General features: G+C 39.0%; 1 protein-coding gene across 3 annotated transcripts in view; it reads left to right on the forward strand.

The window, feature by feature from the left end:
• The window catches only part of LOC127415476 (PDZ and LIM domain protein 2-like), a 148,485-nt gene that overhangs the window by 52,509 nt on the left and 74,046 nt on the right, over positions 1 to 21,930 (forward strand). For all 3 annotated transcript variants that reach the window (XM_051654250.1, XM_051654251.1, XM_051654252.1), the window contains 3 exons: positions 5,368 to 5,437; positions 6,686 to 6,834; positions 12,852 to 12,924. In XM_051654250.1, the coding sequence (XP_051510210.1) occupies positions 5,368 to 5,437; positions 6,686 to 6,834; positions 12,852 to 12,924 (292 nt within the window). The remainder of the gene's footprint in view (positions 1 to 5,367; positions 5,438 to 6,685; positions 6,835 to 12,851; positions 12,925 to 21,930) is intronic.

The following is a 21,930-nucleotide window of genomic DNA, read 5'->3' on the forward strand; positions in this document are numbered from 1 at the left end:
CCATGAACAAAACTAAGTGTGGTGAAAGAAAATACAGGTCTACATTCCCAGACTACATTTAATATATGGGTTCATTTGCATCGAGGATAAACATGTTTTGTGCCGATCACAATGTGATCACAATTATTGCCTGCTGAGATAATTTAGTTTTTTTTATTTAACATTCTATCACTAATTATTCTTAATACATTTCAATATTTGATTTTATAAACATTTTTGCTTACTTTTGTACAATAAAATGTTCATGTGTTGGTTTGGCACTTGATGTCTAATGAAAAATCTGGGCCCTGAAGCAAAACTAGTTGAGAACCACTGATTTAAACAACACTCATCCCTTGCTGGCAAACTTGAGGAGTTTGTAAACAGTAAACTTATCAGAATGACGTCAAGTAAACTGCTGTCTCACTGTACAAACTGTGTTTCATAAAGTAATTCTAAACTCAGCAAAAAAAGAAACATCCCCTTTTCAGGACACTGTATTTTAAAGAAAATTTTGTAAAAATCCAAATAACTTTACAGATCTGTATTGTAAATGGTTTAAACAATGTTTTCCATGCTTGTTCAATGAACCATAAACAATTAATGAACATGCACCTGTGGAACGGTCGTTAAGACACTAACAGCTTACAGACGGTAGGCAATTAAGGTCACAGTTATAAAAACTTAGGACATTGAAGAAACCATCTGTACATCTGAATATCACACCTGCAGGACAGGTACAGGATGGCAGCAACAACAACTGTCCGTGTTACACCAGGAACACACAATTCCTCCATCAGTGCTCAGACTGTCCGCAATAGGCTGAGAGAGGCTGGACTGAGGGCTTGTAGGCCTGTTGTAAGGCAGGTCCTTACCAGACATCACCAGCAACAACGTCGCCTATGGGCACAAATCCACCTTCGCTGGACCAGACAGGATTGGCAAAAAGTGCTCTACACAATCGAGTAACGGTTTAGTGTCACCAGGGGTGATGGTCGGACTCGTGTTTATCATCGAAGGAATGAGCCTTACACCGAGGCCTGTACTCTGGAGTGGGATCGATTTGGAGGTGGAGTGTCCGTCATGGTCTGGGGCGGTGTCACAGCATCATCGGACTGAGCTTGTTGTCATTGCAGGCAATCTCAACACTGTGCGTTATAGGGAAGACATCCTCCTCCCTCATGTGGTACCCTTCCTGCAGGCTCATCCTGACATGACCCTCCAGCATGACAATGCCACCAGCCATACTGCCTTTTCTGTACATGATATGCTGCAAGACAGGAATATCAGTGTTCTGCCATGGCCAGTGAAGAGCCCGGATCTCAATCCCACTGAGCACGTCTGGGACCTGTTGGATTGGAGGGTGAGGGCTAGGGCCATCCCCCCCAGAAATGTCCGGGAACTTGCAAGTGCCTTGGTGGAAGAGTGGGGTAACATCTCACAGCAAGAACTGGCAAATCTGGTGCAGTCCATGAGGAGGAGATGCACTGCAGTACTTAATGCAGCTGGTGGCCACACCAGATACTGACTGTTTCTGTTAGTCACATGTTTGTGAAACTGGTTCAGTTTATGTCTTAGTTGTTGAATATTTTTATGTTCATACAATATTTACACTTGTTAAGTTTGCTTAAAAGCAGTTAAGTGAGAGGACGTTTTTTTTTTTTTTTTTTTTTTTTTTGCTGAGTTTATATGATGTGTTGCGTATCGAGCAAAGTAAAAGCATTTGGAACAGGATTTTTATTTTCTGATCTTGTCAATATATATATAATATATAAAAACTAATTTCATGATTAATCTTAAACTTTTTAGTTTGTTAAATTGTATTACTTGTGGCAACAAAAGGAATCGCAAACATAACGGTTTTCAAACAGGTTTCCCAATCACTCCCCCCATCTTCCATTGTTTGGACAAATGGGTAGCCCATATTTTTTATCAGATTACCTGTTAATAAGTAATTTTTTATAATTTCCAATAAAATAAAGTTAGTGTATTGAACACAGACAAATGTGAGGGTGCTTTTTGACAAGGTTGCAATCAGTAAATTACACAGAACAATAAAACTGCTGTGTTGCCAAATTAGGTAAAAGCATTAGTTGTGTTTAACCACGTTAAACGTATTTAATCTCCTAAATGAACACGTTACAGGTGAAATATGTAACTTTTTTTTTTTATGTCAAAATCCTCCACAAACCCAGCTGTCGTTCATTCCAGCGACGTTACCGGACAACCCGTTTCCTCTTCCATGCTTTGTCCGGTGTGTATATGTTAAAGTGGTCTTGTTCATTACAATGTTAAACATTTCTTACCTTTATTTAATATGGCTTATTTGCTTATAGTGAATCAGTGCGAAAGGGCATGATGAGTCTGTGTGTTGTCAAAGGTTGTTTGAAAACATCCTTCATTTTTGTAATTCTGTTTAATTCCTTTAACTTTGGGAACCCTAGGTTTTTTTGTTTTTTTTTTTTGCATGGGGCTTCATACTACCCAAACTTTAATACTACAATAAATCCATAACACTGCTATAGAAGTTTTCATGTGTAACTTCCACCCCACACGCTCTAAATTATGACAGCACTCAAGCCGAAATTCCCCTTTCACATTGAGGGTTAGAAAGCTGTTAAGAAACTGTTCATTTTTTTACCTGCCAGAGATCCCTTGTCATGTTGAGAAAACCTGTTCTAACCTTGCCTGTCTGTCACTATGCAAACACTGTCTTGTAACTGGGGAATAGTGAAGACTCACAAGTCAAATGTTAACAAAGGTAAGATTGACCTCAGGTTTGTGCTTGCTCTATGGAAGTTACCTCTGTCTCTTGTTTTTATTTGTGTACTTTCCCTTAAAGTGAAGGGATATTGAGGCTCATTAGCCAGTTATTTAAAATCATACTGTTTGGTTCCAATTTTGCTGTAGTTTTTGTTTATTAAATAACCTAAGGGGAGATTAGTACCCAGAACCCCTCATCCTCTAAGTGAAAACATTACCACTCATTCTAACGAGTCATACTTGAGTTTGCATTGATCATCCATGTACTGACAAACAATATCCCTGGACAGACAGTGTCAAATGTAGGAAAGTCACCTGATTAATGGCACTTCAGAGCTTTGTCTTTATGCTTTTATGTGCTGTTAATGAAGGCATGGGTTTTAGATGCTCCGGTCCAATACAATGGCTGTTCTGCAGAGCCTGTGTTGTGTTCTGTTGTGCCTGCTGTCTGGCTCTATAGATGTTCTGTTCCCACATTTAGTCTAGAGGCACCCAAAGCTCCACTTCAGACCTCATCTGCTTTAATCCTGGGTGGGTGAAGTGGAAAAAATAGGATATGTGGAGGAAAGAATAAATCAGAGGGAGTATTACAGTAGGATGCAGTAGAGTAACTTAAATTAAGAAGATAAAACAATTGCAAGTGTAAAATGCAAGAGGTAGAGAGCAATTTAATATCAATGTGTTTTTACTGGCAGTGAAAGAAGAGTGCTGAACACTTGCCTTAAGAAGCCTCACAGTAAAAGATCTCATTAATAGCAGTAAAAAACATTTTTTTTCCTTTCGCTTACATCAACTCTCTGACTGTTTAAAGTGCCCTTAAGTTTGTGCTTCAGGAGTGCTTGCTGTAAAGTCAACCATCTACAGTGGAGCAAAGCTAGAAGAATTTCATTCTACTAAACATTTGATGCTACGGAAAGTAAAACGGATGACATGTGGCCAGAGTGAATTGGTTTCCTTAGTTGGTGAACGATTTAGTCTCTTATAATGTAACTAGGGCCCCAAACAAATCTTTAGTCTCTTTCTCTCCCTCCACCCCATCTTGGGTTTGACTAAGATGCCAATATTACCTGTAGATGTAGAGCTCCAGCTCTGAATCAGGCCCTTTGGTATTCCCTTATCGTGAAGCTAGAAAGAGCTTTCTGTACCGTACATAGGCCAGTGATTAATTTGAAGATAAACATTTTACAACAACATATGGTGCTTCCTGGTCAGGAGTTCTGCTGATGTGTTGTCTTTTCCTCTGTCAGATTGAATTACTGTATGTCCAAGCTTTTGGCATTTTGTAACATTTACTATCCATGCTAAATTTGTGGCTACCCTCAGTTTCTAAAAAAATGCAGTGTTGAGATTATTTCACTATGGCTCACTTTGTTTTGTCAACTTTTCTTGACCATTTGAGGTGTTTTGACTGAGATAAGACAGCTTCTAGTCCAGGGACCTGTTTGAATGTGACTTACTTGGTAGCCAGAAAAGTAACTTGGTTTCAACCTGGAATTTTCCTTTCCTTAATGGAAGTTTTAAGTTTATCCAGTTACCTTATCAGAGCAAGATATCTGCATGTTGGCAGACTAATTATTTCAGTAGATAACCAAAGTTTATGCCAAGTTATTATGAAACTTATCTAGCAATCCCAGTAAGCCAATTTTAGGCCTGGATCATCCCATACAATAACAGTGCTTCCAAGTTACAGATTTTTTTTAATATCCTAACCAGACACAACACAATAAAGTGACAAGTGGTAAAAGCTATCCCTTCTGTGATTGTCTGAATTTTTGTCCTGACCAGCTGCAAAGTATTGATGGTTAGTCCTGCCCACTGTTTGATCTCATTGGTCTAAAATCATGCTACATATACTAAGGCTAGTATATGCACAAATAAATAGATGCTGGTGCACATTTACAAATACATTTTTATAAAATCTGAGAAAAACGCTGCCACACTACTAATGTTCCAGTTTAATAACATTTTGAATCTGATTGGATACTTGGACAGCTTCAGGGTTGTACGTTACTTATTTGACCTGACGAAGACCTATTCTGGGTCAAAACATCATCAAACTGGACGTTTACGTAGGAGTGTGGAAGTGTTTTTCTCATTTGTCTAAAGTGTGGAGCAAACATGCATCGGATGGCCGTAACCTGGTGTCTAATACAAAAAATTGAAGCCTACATGTGCACATTGTAGGTCACGTGACATTCTTATTCTTAATGATATTCTGTCCTCAATTTCCTAGTTTTACAACAAAAACTCACAATAACTAAAAAAGATCAATTGCTGGAGACTGATATGTTCACTAACGACAAGACAATGAGCATACCAACACAGCCGGACTTCCCACTGTTTGTTTTGGGAAGTCTTTTAAAAGGCACAGAGAAACAGGATTGGCAAGAATGAATTGATGTCACAGGGGTTGAGGATAATTGACATCAGACTCAACCAATGGTGTAAAGCGACAGTTATAGAGAGAGAGAGAGGAAAGGGGGGACACAGCACAACCCATATACCCACAAGGATGTAACACTGTCATGTTGCCTGGTTAGGACATGGTGTCAAACACCACATGAAACTAAACATTTACGCACGAAAACAGTATAAGAGTACTCATGTTTACCTCTCTCCACACAGGCCAGCTCCTCCCACTCCCGGTCAGACCAATGGAATTACCTCCCCAGAGCAATTGGTTGGCCGCTTCCAGGTTAGTGTCCATTGAAACAAATATAAACTGCTTGGAAAATCTGAAGATAACTGCACTTATGGTGAACAAGACATTTACTGTCTCATTGACTGGATTTCAAGTACACTGTCTGTTAAAGAGATGCTGAGGAGAGGGGGGGTGAGATAGGGTCAGGAAATGACAAGCAAAACTTGCATTGCCTGCATGAACACCATGGCACAATGTGTTGGAATATGTGTGCTAACTGCTAGGCCATGGCTCCAATGTAAACACAGTACTTTTTTAGAGAATGAACAGTTCTAACTCAAGGCTAAGAGACAGGGTATATTGGATATAACCAGAGACATCATGGCACTTTATATAACCTTGTTTTCCATGATTGTATAGATATTGTAACTCTATAGTGTTCAAATGTTTCATTTTTGCTCAAAGAATTATGAGGTCATTTGAAAACTAGCTGAATGACCAGTGTTGTGAAGTAAAATCCTGTGGCTATTTGCCGCTTTCCCCAAGTGACAAATTTGACAAGTTCCATGCGTTTTATCCAGCGAAAATGCTTGGCTGTCTCTCAAAAACATATTCTCAGTCTTGTTGTCTGTGGCATTTCACCTTTTCTCTATAAAACTGTTTCTGGCCCAGTTGTGTTTGGTTCCCTGCTTAGATTTGGAGTGTTGGAGCATGTTTAGTTTCCATTAGGAGAAGATGAACCACTATCTGCTTATCAAAGATTTATTGTTTGTCAGGTTGAGCTGAAATGAGACATTCAAGAGTATATATTTCCCTCTTTTTTTTCATTTCTGGCAGTACGGCAGTAATTCTGCCTGTCCGCAACTGTGACATTTGGAAGAAACTGGAGATTGATATAAATCAGACAGAGTTCCTGCCTTTTACGTGCTAGAGGGACTGCCGACAGCTACCTATTGTAACAGATACTATGATCAGAAAGACTGTGAGCCCCAAAGGTCTTATAGTCTTTCCTTTCGACCATGTGAGAACATTTAAAATACAGTTTGAATACTTTAAGTGTATTGCACTTGATTGATTGGATTTATTCAGGGTTTTTGCATTGCACAAGAAAAGACCAGAGTTTCAAGGTGCACATCCAAGTTTGATCACCTTTGTGTTGATCTGCCAAGCCTTTACTTTAGATCCAAGGTTTCTTCAAGCAAAACTGACCAGTTGAGACTTTGACAGCACTTTGGGTTAGACTTATCATTCCTTGAGATTCATTGACCTGCCATTGATGTGGCTTTCCCTCTGGTTGCACAGGATGCTGTGCAGGTGAGTCGAGATGAGAACCAGAACTACAGAGAGTACTGCAGCTCCAGCCCAGCATCTCTGTCCCCTGGGCCATATTCACCAGAACCACCATCCAGCCCAGACCGCAAAGGAGGCAGGATCACACCCACCAACAAAAGGTACAACACCTCAACTTCACCAGTTACAGAACAACTTTCCACACTTCAACCATAATTACTGAAAACATAAATGAATCTAATACTCAGTCGCACTGTTATCCCTTTGTCTCCATCAATGGGTTCCCTTCACATGGATCTTAAGGGCTTCCACATGACTTGCGTCGGGGCATCAACGTATCTCTCAGCACGAACATCAAGTGCCGCTTTGATTGCCACATGAAATGCACTGCAGAGAAAATCTTGTTTTGATTTTAGCGCTGGCAGTGCCCAAATATGCTTTTAAAGGTCTGCTGCAATGGGGTCAAACTTGTAATTGTTTGAACTGTGAGCAGTGCGTTCTAACTTTACAGAAGCACAACGCTGCGCAGGGGGTAACGCTGAAGCTGACGCTTCATTCCATAGAGCTCAGTGTATTCGACAACTCTAGTGCGAGTCATGTGAATGCCCCTTTACTCTATACAAGTATGTGAACACAAACATTTATGAGCTTTGCAAGCTCAGTTTCACACAGTGTTGCATTTCGAAATGTTAAGATGCAATTTGTAACGCATCGCAAGTATTGGTGCATTCTCAGCAATTGCCATAAGGGGCACCACACACGTATACACACAATCAACTATATCACACCAATAAAAAATATAGATTACCATCCTTTGCAGATGCATTTACGCTAAAGTGCGCTGGGGGAATCCCAGAGTTTGGCATAAAAGGTAAACATTACTATCGCATTGCAATGCTGCGGCAAGCGCGATGAAATGTTAAGGAAACAAACACAGCAGCAACTGTGAAACATTTTAAAATAAAGCAAAGCAACGGAGAACAAAAAAGCAGAGTCTTCCTAGGAAGCCATGCTCATTATTTACACAAGCGTCACTGGGAAATTACGTGCTCTGGAGAAAGTGGCTTACTGATTGCTTACTGGTGCATGTAAACTGGGGAACGAGTAAACCGCTAACACAGTGCATGTAAATGCAAACGCCGATTTCGTGTCTTAAGCAGCTTTCTCTCAAACGGCTCTCAGGTGTCCATGTAAACGAGCTCAATGGCACAAATAGATAACTCTGCCACAGTAATGCAAGAACTCAAGATTGCAATTCATTGGCCAAAGATTTGCATACTTGGATAAGAGTATGTCTCTGGCCATGTAGCTTGAGGCACTAATACACATAATCAAAATACACATTCATGCTTATTTTTTGGACTGAATGATTAAAAATAACTTTATATGCAAAAAACTACATGAGAGGTACAGATTTCATTGGGGATGGAATTTTGTTTATACATAAGGTTCTACAACTTCTTGTAGTCCATGTTGAAGACAGGGCAGTTATAAAGGGCAACTGACAGAGGAAACTTAATGACTCGGTTTAAATTATTCAACAGGATAAAAGTTAAGGTGCCTCGCGAGTCCTTGAGAGGTTCACAAGTTTAGTTTGTGAAATTCTTATAGCTTCAAGTGGTTTGTTCGTCCAAAGCTACACCAGGTTTGCTTTAAAAGGAATCTCCTAAGGGTTGATCCAGAGGGAATAAGTCATAGTTCAGTGTTTCACTACATATTAAATGTTCACTTGTCTGTGCCCTTAAGCCCTCCCATACTTGTACAAACACATATGAACCCCTCCTTACCTGTTCAACGCAGCATTAACACTGTAGTGGTCTGACCTCATAGGGTTTGCTGCACATTCCAAATGTCAGTGCTGATGAAGCTGGTTTGATCAGATTTATTTTGGGATTAGGACTAAATTCTTAAGTTATGACTTTTGTGGGATGCATTACAGCACAGCACTGATGTCAGGGTTGATGAAACAAGTTTTAAACATCATTTCTGATATTGTCCAATAAGAAAAATAAGGGGTAACTCTGCCTGATGGTTTTTAATAAATTAATGGTATTTCACTCGTGTGCATTTTACAGTAAATAAAAATGTACCCCATTTACTTCCTGAATAAATGATTCTTGTCTAATTGTGCACAAATCATTGGTGCATGTCAGTGTTGTAGTACTCTAGATCGGTCTTTGTCTTGAGACCACTTTTTGAAGGTCTCGGTCTCGTCTCGGAATCTACCGCATTTTTACTCTGTCTTGTCGCGGTCCCAGACAAAGAAGGCTCGGGATTTTATTTCAAGACCACAACGGGGGTATCACAAATGCGGGGATATCACTAAATTGCATGTGCAGTGTCTGATTTATTTGTTAACATCACAATGTTTGTTTCCCAACCACTGTGCCAACTGGTGTGCTGTGAAAGATTGTCAGGTGTGCCATAGATAATTATCAAATTCCTCAAATACAGTTTTTTCCGGTATTATAGTGAGAGCATAGAGATGGTAGAAGAGTTTTAATGTTGCCAATTCAGTATATTTTCTATTACAAAGTATTTTATGCAACCAGTTTAAATATTTTATCCATCATAACATTGTTGTTCTAACGAACTCTAGTCCGCTGTCATACGCAACTCCTCACATGCCCACAAAATGATGCTACATCACACTTGTAGTTAAAACATTTAGTCAGTGAACTGAATAAATGAATAGAATACAACAGTTGTATTGTTTTACTCAGACTAAAAGCTGTTTATTCCAAAGACCAAAGACACAGTGATACGATGTGTAGATTTTGAGGTACTGTAATCTTCACAGAGCATGTTTGACATCTTAACCAGTGAATGGAGGCCGGGCGGCTGCTCCTGGGTCCTAGTGCCTGCTGGATCCAACCTCTGTCAGACTTTATTTCCGGAAAATACATTGAATAAATACAGTTGTGCTCAAAAGTTTGCATACCCTGGCAGAAATTGTGAAATTTTGGCATTGATTTTGAAAATATGACTGATCATGCAAAAAAACTGTCTTTTATTTAAGGATAGTGATCATATGAAGCCATTTATTATCACACAGTTGTTTGGCTCCTTTTTAAATAATAATGATAACAGAAATCACCCAAATGGCCCTGATCAAAAGTTTACATTCCCTTGAATGTTTGGCCTTGTTACAGACACACAAGGTGACACACACAGGTTTAAATGGCAATTAAAGGTTAACTTCCCACACCTGTGGCTTTTAAAATTGCAATTAGTGTCTGTGTATAAATAGTCAATGAGTTTGTTAGCTGTCACATGGATGCACTGAGCAGGTTAGATACTGAGCCATGGGGAGCAGAAAAGAACTGTCAAAAGACCTGTGTAACAAGGTAATGGAACTTTATACAGATGGAAAAGGATATAAAAAGATATCCAAAGCCTTGAAAATGCCAGTCAGTACTGTTCAATCACTTATTAAGAAGTGGAAAATTCGGGGATCTCTTGATACCAAGCCAAGGTCAGGTAGACCAAGAAAGATTTCAGCCACAACTGCCAGAAGAATTGTTCGGGATACAAAGAAAAACCCACAGGTAACCTCAAAAGAAATACAGGCTGCTCTGGAAAAAGCTGGTGTGGTTGTTTCAAGGAGCACAATATGATGATACCTGAACAAAAATGAGCTGCATGGTCGAGTTGCCAGAAAGAAGCTTTTACTGTGGCAATGTCACAAAAAAGCCCGGTTACAATATGCCCGACAACACCTTGACACGCCTCGCAGCTTCTGGCACACTGTAATTTGGAGTGATGAGACCAAAATAGAGCTTTATAGTCACAACCATAAGCTCTATGTTTGGAGAGGGGTCAACAAGGCCTATAGTGAAAAGAATACCATCCCCACTGTGAAGCATGGTGGTGGCTCACTGATGTTTTGGGGGTGTGTGAGCTCTAAAGGCACGGGGAATCTTGTGAAAATTGATGGCAAGATGAATGCAGCATGTTATCAGAAAATACTGGCAGACAATTTGCATTATTCTACACGAAAGCTGCGCATGGGACGCTCTTGGACTTTCCAGCATGACAATGACCCTAAGCACAAGGCCAAGTGGACCCTTCAGTGGTTACAGCAGAAAAAGATGAAGGTTCTGGAGTGTCAGTCACAGTCTCTTGACCTTAATATCATCGAGCCACTCTGGGGAGATCTCAAACGTGCGGTTCATGCAAGACGACCAAAGACTTTGCATGACCTTGAGACATTTTGCAAAGACGAATGGGCAGCTATACCACCTGCAAGAATTTGGGGCCTCATAGACAACTATTACAAAAGACTGCACGCTGTCATTGACGCTAAAGGGGGCAATACACAGTATTAAGGACTAAGGTATGCAGGCTTTTGAACAGGGGTCATTTCAATTTTTTTCTTTGTTGCCATGTTTTGTTTTATGATTGTGCTATTCTGTTATAACTTACAGTTGAATATGAATCCCATAAGAAATAAAATAAATGTTTTGCCTGCTCACTCATGTTTTCTTTATAAATGGTACATATATTACCAATTCTCCAAGGGTATGCAAACTTTTGAGCACAACTGTACATAAATATAAAAATAAATTATTTGTGTGGCATTGCAAGAATTAATTTGAAAGAACAAATCTACAAACTGGAAAATACACACTTGTTGGTTTTTCATTATCCATTTAGCGCTCTTGACATCTTTGACCTCATTATACAGCATACCTATGTTACTTGCATTTTTTGCATAGCCAAATTTCAAACATTACGAGTTCATGCTACTAAGACAGACAGAAAACATGGACAAGTTCTTGAAAAGGAAAACAATCGATGATGGTTATGTGGGATAGTGGTGTGCCAAGGGATTTTTTTAATCGTAAAAAGTGTGCCGTGGCAGAAAAACCTAAACCACAAAGAGTTCATCTGCAAAAAAGCATTCAAGAGAAAACACACAAATGTATGTAAATTTTGCAATGCAATGCTTACCGATACGGCTGGGATCACGTCAAACTTTTATCGGCACTTAGAAAGGAAGCATAAAGAAAGATAAGCCAAGTGTAAGTGATGCTAGCAAAGCTAGCTAACGTTAGCAATCTGCCTCTTGCTGCATTCCATTCAACTTGGAAACATACTGTATTGTTTAAGACAGAGAAAAGTGAAGACTTAAGTATTGAATAATGGTTTGATACATTCTGTTCTTAATGATGGTTTCAAGAGAAGAAAAATCCAGAAAACTTGATGTGAATGAAGAGGAATCTTCATTTGTTTTCTGTGGGTGTTTTTATGCGTCTTTCAGATCATTTTGAGGAGTGCCTATGGTTTGCATGTTCCACATTATATCGTGTCATGCATTGTGGGACTCGAACTGGTCTGGTCTTGGTCTTGACTCAGTCTCGCCCTGCCTTGGTCGTGGTCTCGACTTGGTCTCAACCCCACAAAGTCATGGTCTTGTCTCGGTCTCGATACATTCTGGTCTTGGTCTTGACTTGGTCTTGACTACAACACTGAAGTAAAATTTTGAAAGTTTGTCTATGTAATCTTTGATTTATATGTAATAACTTGCCCCGCTTCTAAAACAACTTTCCTTTTCAGCTGATGGTCACACATCCATTTTTTTTTATTTTTTTTTATTTCTTTCATCCCCTTACCTCACTTTTCACAATCCAGTCGATTCCTGTTGGATAAAATTTTTGTTTATTTATTTATTTTTTTCTCATTGAACATCCTCTTTCACTTGGAAATACACCAGATTACAGGAAGAAAATAGTTGCGAACAGTGTTTTACGTTGACATTTAGTCATTTTAATGCAACTCTTGCTATTGCTGGTTGGAAGGACCAATAAGATTATATGATGCATTAATCACCAAAAGATAGTTGTATATTAAACAAAAGATATTGCAGGAGTTAGTGCTTGTGCCCAAGTATTTAAATCTTTTCCTCTTCTTATGCCTACATATGCAAGTCTAACATTCTTATTTTCATGTCTGCAAAGTTTCTTGTTCCATTTCTACTTGCCTGAATCAATGGAAAAAAAACCTAAACAAATCTGTCTGTAGTTCATGTAACTGCAGCCCATTTCATGTCAGCTGTAGTTTGCTTCAACTTTTGCTGGAAGAATTCAAAACACATCAGAACAGAAATGTCCGTGGTCTTTGTATGGTGTGCTTAAGTTAACTATTTCTTTTCTTGTTTTTCTTTTCTTTTTTTTAGCCTGCTGTTCCATTCCTGGTCCTCAGAGGACAAAAACATACAGAGTCAAAGACTGTCCAGACCCCTCTCTCAGGTAGGGTCACTCTCTGAAGAACTTCTCTAAATAGATCTGGAGAACAAATTATAGTTCTGAACAGTTAAAGGAATTTTTCAGCCAAAAATTAAAATTGTCATAATTTAGACATAATTTAGTATAGATACCTCAAGTCTTTTCCTGTTCAAATCAGTACTGCATATATAACCAATTGACAAAAACAAGCAAGTGAACTTGAGATGAAATCTGGTAACTCTCAGTGTCAGTGGGATCTGCAGTGGAACATTGATGTTAGTTCTGCCTAATGCATCTGAGGAGCTTCCATGTGTGTTCTTGTTCATAGTACATGGTACATTTGAATCTTCTCAAGGAAGATGATTGCTGTTTTACTACTGAAATATGGCTCATAAATCCCTTTAGTCTCTGCCTGGATATGACTTAATGGGAAAAGCAGGTTTTCAGTGGCACAATTTAACTGAGATGCCTCTTTACAATGAGCTCGTACTCCAAAGGATTGTACTCTCAGGAAATGAGATTATGATTTCCATCCACAAATAATGTACTGAAGTGCCACAATAAAAGTCTTGGAGTCTCCAATATTTTCATAGCGGGCGGTAAGTATATAAACTTTGAAAAGGTCACCTCATCACACTCTCATTTTTGGGGCGCAACCTGGAGATGGTTAATCTGGAATATCATTGAGAGGCTGAAAAGAAACAATGTGTTTGACCTTTCTTGTTGCTGTTTTTAGCTTTGGCTTCATTTGCACTATAAACATGTTCTTCGTTATGTATGATGGTTACATATGGGGCACTTTCCACAAATAGGGTAAAAAAATGGGGCTTGAAATCATGTAAATAAAAAAAATGGCATGATTAGTGAAGAGTGAACTGTCAGAAAATGTTGAGAAAATCATCATCCTCAGGAACTAAATATTATATGAGCCATTTTATTTTCTAGAATAGTTTCCAGAATACTGTAATAATTCTAAATTAAATTCACAATTTATAAAATGTATTTTAACTTTTTTTTTTAATGGGGAAAACAATGCTGTAACAGGGCTGGGATACAGCTAAATATTGCATTTTGAGTAATTACAATTAGTTAAAAAGGTTTGTCCCTTACCTCAAAAAACAACATTTGTGCCTTTTTAATGCTTCACAAAAGTAATGGGACACCAAATTGTTCCTTATTTGTGGAAACTGTCATGGATTAGTAGCTAGCTAGATAACTAGCTAATGCTACCCTCATGCTGTTTATAAAAAAAGAGGGAGAATGGGTGATAATGTGAGGGAGAGAATTCCAGATCCAGTCCCAAAAGCTAAAATGGAGCAAATAAAGTTTGTGGGAAAGTTATTACAAAATATGTAAGCTATTTAGTAACACGCTCAATCCCACAGAAGTTTCATGGCAGATGTCAGAACAAGAAAATACAGGCAGGACCTTTTGATGGCTGAAGACATTCTAGTCATATTATCAGTGCTGTGGATGTTAAATAAACATTCATTAATGACACAGCTTATTAAACACAATAACATCCCTATTCCCCTGTCAGAAACGGTCGGCCCTTTTAAAAGACTAAGACTAAAAATACTAAATGAAGCTTGTGGGAGGCCGGAGAGCAGTCGACACGATAACCACAGTGACACCAAACACTGGCCTTTGTTAGTAAAACAACCTAGTCTCATAGAATGAACGTTACTATAACTACATTTTTGCAAACTGACTGTTACGTGCCGAGTTCTACGTTCTCCTGCAGTTTCCTGGTGAAAATAACACGAGGCGCTTCAACTGTGCATTTATTCATTTTTGCACAAATCACAGCTACAGCTGCTGATTATGACTTATTTTTTTATCTATTACTCACACACTGCTATGTTATATCAGTAAACTTTTACTCTATCGCATCATTTAAATGATACATTTTAACGCTTGTATTACAGACCCACCTACATTTACACACGTATTCCAACATGATTAACTTCCGCGGTAGCTCACTTAATAGAGTGTTGGACTTTGGACTCGGAAGACCGCTTTTCGAGCCTAGTCAGGCATGTAAGCTAAGAGACACACTCGGCGATAAAACTATTGTAGAAGCTACATGAAATGACATGGTCTGCTTCAGAAAATGTGCTTTTCATGTCGCATTTGACTTTTCAACACTATCAGTTAGATTTAGGTGTTGGTTTATGGTAAGGATGTTTGATTTGTTTACCTTGTCTGATTACGACACCATTTCACTCGCTTTTGTAATTGGGGAAAATACCCGTTAAATTAGAAATGTTTTCCAAGCTTTGAGCCTTCTACTAAATCTAAGCCAACTAGTCAGCCAACCCTCCTTAGCCATCACGGTTTATTTATTACCAACACCAAATGAGGGATCGTCACCTTCTGTTCGCAGCAACCCTCCATCTTTCTCACTTAACAATCAAAACAACATTTTTCTCATTCCTTTTTCGTTACCCTCAAAGTTGCCTCAGTTCCCCCCATCTCAAGTCATGACAGAAATATTACATTAATGTATTACAGGGTCGACTGGCATCTGTTATGTTTAATTTTAAGCCAATATTCGGTTATTGTACAAACTTCCCTGCTGAAAAGACCAGCTTAAACCAGCATAAGTTTCCATGTTGGTCCAGGCTGGATACTGCTAGTTTGGTTTGGTGCTAGTTGGTGGGAAGCAATCATCCACATTTGTACGTTTGTCTGTCAGGGCCTGTATAACCTTCAAAGACTTTCTAAAATTTTTTTTTTTTTTTTTTTTTTCAGACAAGGCTTTGTCAATACAACATTCAAAGTTTGTATTACCAAGTTTCCTTCCCTGGTTTAGTTTGTTTTCAGTGGAGAGGAGTGACAAAAGGCTGGAGTTAGCCATGCTAAACAATGGATTAGATATAAAAGGGAAAGTTCTGGATTTAAATGATGCTGAAAAGCAGGAACGAGGAAGCAGCCAGTGAGATGTAGCAGTAGGGTTGATTTGTTGCCATGCCGCTAGTCAGCCAGACTGGACACAAACACAGGCATCCTTGCACAAATCTGTCTGCTCGGTCTTTACTACAAGTAGATCTAGAGGAATCCTGACTCATTATATGTTCCTCTGTGATGAGGGCCTGTTGCGGTGAGCTTTGATATAATTGTGGTGTTTGTTAAAGCTGAAGAGGAACTGTGGTGCCGGAGAGGGTCAGAATCATTCTTTCACATACTTGTACAGGAATTTTAAGATCCATTCAAATACTCTCCTCATTTTTCATCCACAAACTGAAATCCTTTCATCCAACTTCTTCCTCTAGTATGTCTTCTTTAGGGAGTGCTTAAATTATTTATTCTGATTGCTCATGCACTTAAAAGGATAGTTTACCCAAAAGTGAAGTTTCTGTTATCATTTACTCACTCTCATGTCATTCTAAATCTGTATGACTTTCTTCCATGGAACACACACAGTAAGGAGATGTTAGAATGTTAGCCAATAATGTAATTCCCGTTTTTTCCACAATTGCATATTTTTTTTTCTTATACAGTAAAAGTTTATTAAAAATGAGGCTGTCATTCTGCCTGTCATCTCCTTTGTGTCCCATGGAAGAAAGTCATACAGATTTGCACAGTATGTAATTTGTAGAGTAACTTGTAGCTTCAGCAAGCTTTAGTTTCAAGGTAGCTTCCCAAACGCGGTCAATGACTTAAACGCACATTGTTTTGGAATTGTGTGGCAGTACTTGTTGAAAAAATGTATGCGTGTATATATATTTGTGTGGTTTGGCTGACCAGCTTAATGAAAAGCACAATGTGCTCTCTAAACTAAAATTTTTCTGTCGTTCTCTCACTCACTCACTCACTCTCACACACACACATACACACACACACACACACACTCTCTCTAAAAAGTACTCAAGAGTTCCCAGACCTCTTCAGATGTTGTGAGGTATTTGATGGAGGATAGGTGGTGTTTGGCTGGAGATTCGGTACCACTGTTGTAGAAGCTACTTGGAAATTGTAACTTGGCAAGCTACAAGCCTCCTAATTAAAAGCAGTTCAACTACAGTCAAGCTTCTCCTCTGAAAAAGTACTTAGCTACACTTATACTTAATAGCAAAAAGTATTCTGAATCTATAGCTTAAATATATTTAAATATAAATATATTTAAGGGGGCAAATCTTTTTTGATCACATAATCAGTATAAAATCAGCAGTTTTTATCTGGCACAAAAACAAACGAGATCTCAAATTTTTGAAGCATCAACACGATCACATTTACACTAAATATAAAACACCAAAATTTTATACCCTACCACCCTAATTTTGTATATCTTTAATGAGGGCTGAACTATATAGTGTAAGCTACTTATTGCATGAGAATTGCAAATGATGTAGGCTTATCTTAATACAGATGTTATCCAACTTAAGAATCCATCAGCCTTCAAAGAAATCAGTGAATAGTCAGTTTCATAATCATATCTCAATAACAATTTGTGACATTTAAACATAACATCTTTAAGCATTTACAAAATGCTATTTGCAGTGAAATTAACAATACATATCTTTTTAAAACATGATTAAATGTATTAGAAATGTTTATTTTTATCTTACATAATGACATTTTTTCCGATTAACACTTTTTATTGATTCACACACTTGAAACAGAAAAGCAAAACATATATTCACAGAATCAACTTTTAACCCCCATTATTCCCTTTCCCCCTCCCAAACCCCAACCCCACCCTGACCCTTAACAAATATCCCTGTGGTCACTACTTGAGTACACACACACACACACACACACACACACACACACACACACACACACACACACACACACACACATAAATATATATATATATATATATATATATATATATATATATATATATATATATAAAATCGCACACATTTGAAATTGCACATCTCTCTCCACTGCCCCTCCCCAAGAGCCGTCCAAAAAGGGCAAATAGCTGCCCCATATTTTTATTAAATGAATCCAAGTTGCCTAGCCTTCTACATGACATCTCCTCGAATGCTGCTACCCTGCCCATCTCTGTGCACCACTCTTGAAATGAGGGCGCTCCAGCCGACTTCCATCCCCTAAGAATGACCTGTCTGCTGATCATAATGCTGGCTAGGACCCAATTTTTTTTATGCATTTATCCCCTATATTAATGACCGCCCATCGCCAAAAATACAGGGTCTGGGGCAAAATGAAATTTGAGTGCCCAATACGTCACATAAAACTCTGAACACTCAGCCTAAATTCTTGGATCTTAACACACCACCAAAAAACGTGGGTTGTGTCCCCATTTTCTGATTGCATCGCCAGGAGGTGGGTGTGTCTTTAAGACCAAGCCTATACAATCTAGAGGGGATCCAATAGAATTGATGTTAAATCTTAAATTGCATAAGGCACACCCTTGCACCTCTAGATGTAGACTTGCCATTGTTTTTAATCCTACCCCACACTCCCTCCTTCAATACCAAGTTTAAATCTTTCTCCCATAATCTCTTGAGAGGAGCCAAAGCTCCATACCCAGACTGAATTAGCAGGAACACTGATGCCTCATGACCTTTTCCAAAAGCAGTAATCACCACTCCCAGAGTATCTGCCGCTCTAGGTGGGTGTATGCTACTCCCAAAAATAGTAAAAAGCAGGTGGCGCAGCTGTAAATACCCGAAGAATTGAGATCTGGGAATCCCAAAATGTTGAACCATATTTTCAAAAGGATCTCAACATTCCACTCTCATATAGGTCTCGGAGCATATTAACCTCCCTCACAATCCACTCTGTCCAGCAGAAAGGGGACTTATTAGTACATAATTTTGGGTTCAGCCATATGCTCGAAGCAACATTTAAATAAATGTCTGAATTAAATACTCTGGACACTTTTGTCCATATTGCGTGCAAATGTGAGAGAAAGGGGTGTAACTTCGGTTAGTTTGATAGAGAGGCTTTGCAATGGCAAAATAGGGGCAAGAACTTCCTGTTCAGTACAAAACCAGGGAGGGGCTCTCTCAGGTGGAAGTGACCAATGAGCCAAATGTCTGAGACCGAAAGCATAATAATAAAACAAAATCTTGGGTAGGCCTAGCCCACCATTGTCAATCGGCCTATGTAACTTATTGAAGTATAATTTGGGACGTTTACCATTTCAAATGAAAGACTTCGCCATGCTATGAAATTGCTTGAAATAAGAGAGGGGGATATCTATAGGTAGAGATTGTAGCGGGTAGTTGAATTTTGGAATACAATTCATTTTAATAACATTAACCTTCACAGTCATAGATAAATGTAATGAAGCCAACCTGCTCACATCGCCCAAACCTTTTTATTAAAGTTTCAAATTTAACTAACTAAATCACTCAAATTTGCTGGAGATTAAATACCCAAATAATTAATGCCCTGTTTGGGCCACTGGAAGGCGCCCGGCTGAAAAGCCATTACCGTGTGATACGCTGTCAGAGCCAAAGCTTTGGATTTAGACCAATTGACTTTGTATCCTGAGAACTTAGAAAAGGAATTAATAATTCCGTGGAGACGAGGCATAGCTCTAGTAGGGTCGGAGACAAATAATAAAGTATCATCTGCGTAAAGCAAAAGCTTATGCACCACACCTCCCGCCACCACCCCTGAAAAATCATCCTCATCGCGGCTGCTAATGGTTCCAGGGCAAGACAGAACAATGAGGAGGAAAGAGAGCAACCCTGCCGGGTACCCCATCCAGAATATAATAATCTGAAATTAATCCATTCGTTTGAACCGCCGCTTCCGGTTGTCTATGAAGTAACTATGAGGTAACTCGAACCCATACATTTCCAAAATCCTAAAAAGATAATCCCATTCTACCATATTAAATGCCTTTCTGGCGTCAAGCGGGATGGCAGCGACCGGAGTCTGATTGTTCGCCACTGCCCACATGACATTAATGAAACCAAATCAGAAGAGTTACAGCCCTGAATAAACCCCACCTGATCTATATGTACAGGTGCATCTCAATAAATTAGAATGTCGTGGAAAAGTTCATTTATTTCAGTAATTCAACTCAAATTGTGAAACTCGTGTATTAAATAAATTCAATGCACACAGACTGAAGTAGTTTAAGTCTTTGGTTCTTTTAATTGTGATGATTTTGGCTCACATTTAACAAAAACCCACCAATTCACTCTCTCATAAAATTAGAATATGGTGACATGCCAATCAGCTAATCAACTCAAAACACCTGCAAAGGTTTCCTGAGCCTTCAAAATGGTCTCTCAGTTTGGTTCACTAGGCTACACAATCATGGGGAAGACTGCTGATCTGACAGTTGTCCAGAAGACAATCATTGACACCCTTCACAAGGAGGGTAAGCCACAAACATTCATTGCCAAAGAAGCTGGCTGTTCACAGAGTGCTGTATCCAAGCATGTTAACAGAAAGTTGAGTGGAAGGAAAAAGTGTGGAAGAAAAAGATGCACAACCAACCGAGAGAACCGCAGCCTTATGATTGTCAAGCAAAATCGATTCAAGAATTTGGGAGAACCTCACAAGGAATGGACTGAGGCTGGGGTCAAGGCATCAAGAGCCACCACATACAGACATGTCAAGGAATTTGGCTACAGTTGTCGTATTCCTCTTGTTATGCCACTCCTGGCATCTTACCTGGGCTAAGGAGAAGAAGAACTGGACTGTTGCCCAGTGGTCCAAAGTCCTCTTTTCAGATGAGAGCAAGTTTTGTATTTCATTTGGAAACCAAAGTCCTAGAGTCTGGAGGAAGGGTGGAGAAGCTCATAAGTCAAGTTGCTTGAAGTCCAGTGTTAAGTTTCCACAGTCTGTGATGATTTGAGGTGCAATGTCATCTGCTGGTGTTGGTCCATTGTGTTTTTTGAAAACCAAAGTCACTGCACCCGTTTACCAAGAAATTTTGGAGCACTTCATGCTTCCTTCTGCTGACCTGCTTTTTAAAGATGCTGATTCATTTTCCAGCAGGATTTGGCACCTGCCCACACTGCCAAAAGCACCAAAAGTTGGTTAAATGACCATGGTGTTGGTGTGCTTGACTGGCCAGCAAACTCACCAGACCTGAACCCCATAGAGAATCTATGGGGTATTGTCAAGAGGAAAATGAGAAACAAGAGACCAAAAAATGCAGATGAGCTGAAGGCCACTGTCAAAGAAACCTGGGCTTCCATACCACCTCAGCAGTGCCACAAACTGATCACCTCCATGCCACGCCAAATTGAGGCAGTAATTAAAGCAAAAGGAGCCCCTACCAAGTATTGAGTACATATACAGTAAATGAACATAATTTCCAGAAGGCCAACAATTCACTAAAAATGTTTTTTTTTTATTGGTCTTATGATGTATTCTAATTTTTTGAGATAGTGAATTGGTGGGTTTTTGTTAAATGTGAGCCAAAATCATCACAATTAAAAGAACCAAAGACTTAAACTACTTCAGTCTGTGTGCATTGAATTTATTTAATACACAAGTTTCACAATTTGAGTTAAATTACTGAAATAAATGAACTTTTCCACGACATTCTAATTTATTGAGATGCACCTGTATAAGAGATGTCATAACTTAATCGATTAACCAAAATTTTTGACAGTATTTTAACATCTAGCTGGATCAGGGAAATTGGATGGTAACTCTTACACTCGCATGGGATCTTTGTCCTTTTCAAGAATCAGACTGATCCAGGCTTGTGTCATGGTTGACAGAAGCTTTCCATTCTTTAATGATTCCGTATAAACTTGTAGCAAAAGTGGAGCCAGTTCTGTAGCATAAGTTATAAAAAATTCAGCGTCAAAGCCATCTGACCCCGGAGTCTTGCATGTAGGCAAGGCCTTAATTACCTCGCCAAGCTCCTCCAAGTTTATCTCAGAATCAAGAATTTTTTTTGCTCAGCCGTCAGTTTAGGAAGGTCTAATGGTTCCACAAAGTTTCTAATATCCTCTTCAGTAGACGAAGACGTGGAACTATACAGATCAAGATAGAATTCTTTAAAAGCATTGTTAATAGCAATGGCCGAGGTAAATATTTCACCACCAGCAGATGGTAGAAAATGGTAGAAAAAGTCTC

Source organism: Myxocyprinus asiaticus, chromosome 24 (genome assembly GCF_019703515.2).
Source record: "Myxocyprinus asiaticus isolate MX2 ecotype Aquarium Trade chromosome 24, UBuf_Myxa_2, whole genome shotgun sequence".
In the NCBI taxonomy this organism is placed as follows: Eukaryota; Metazoa; Chordata; class Actinopteri; order Cypriniformes; family Catostomidae; genus Myxocyprinus; species Myxocyprinus asiaticus.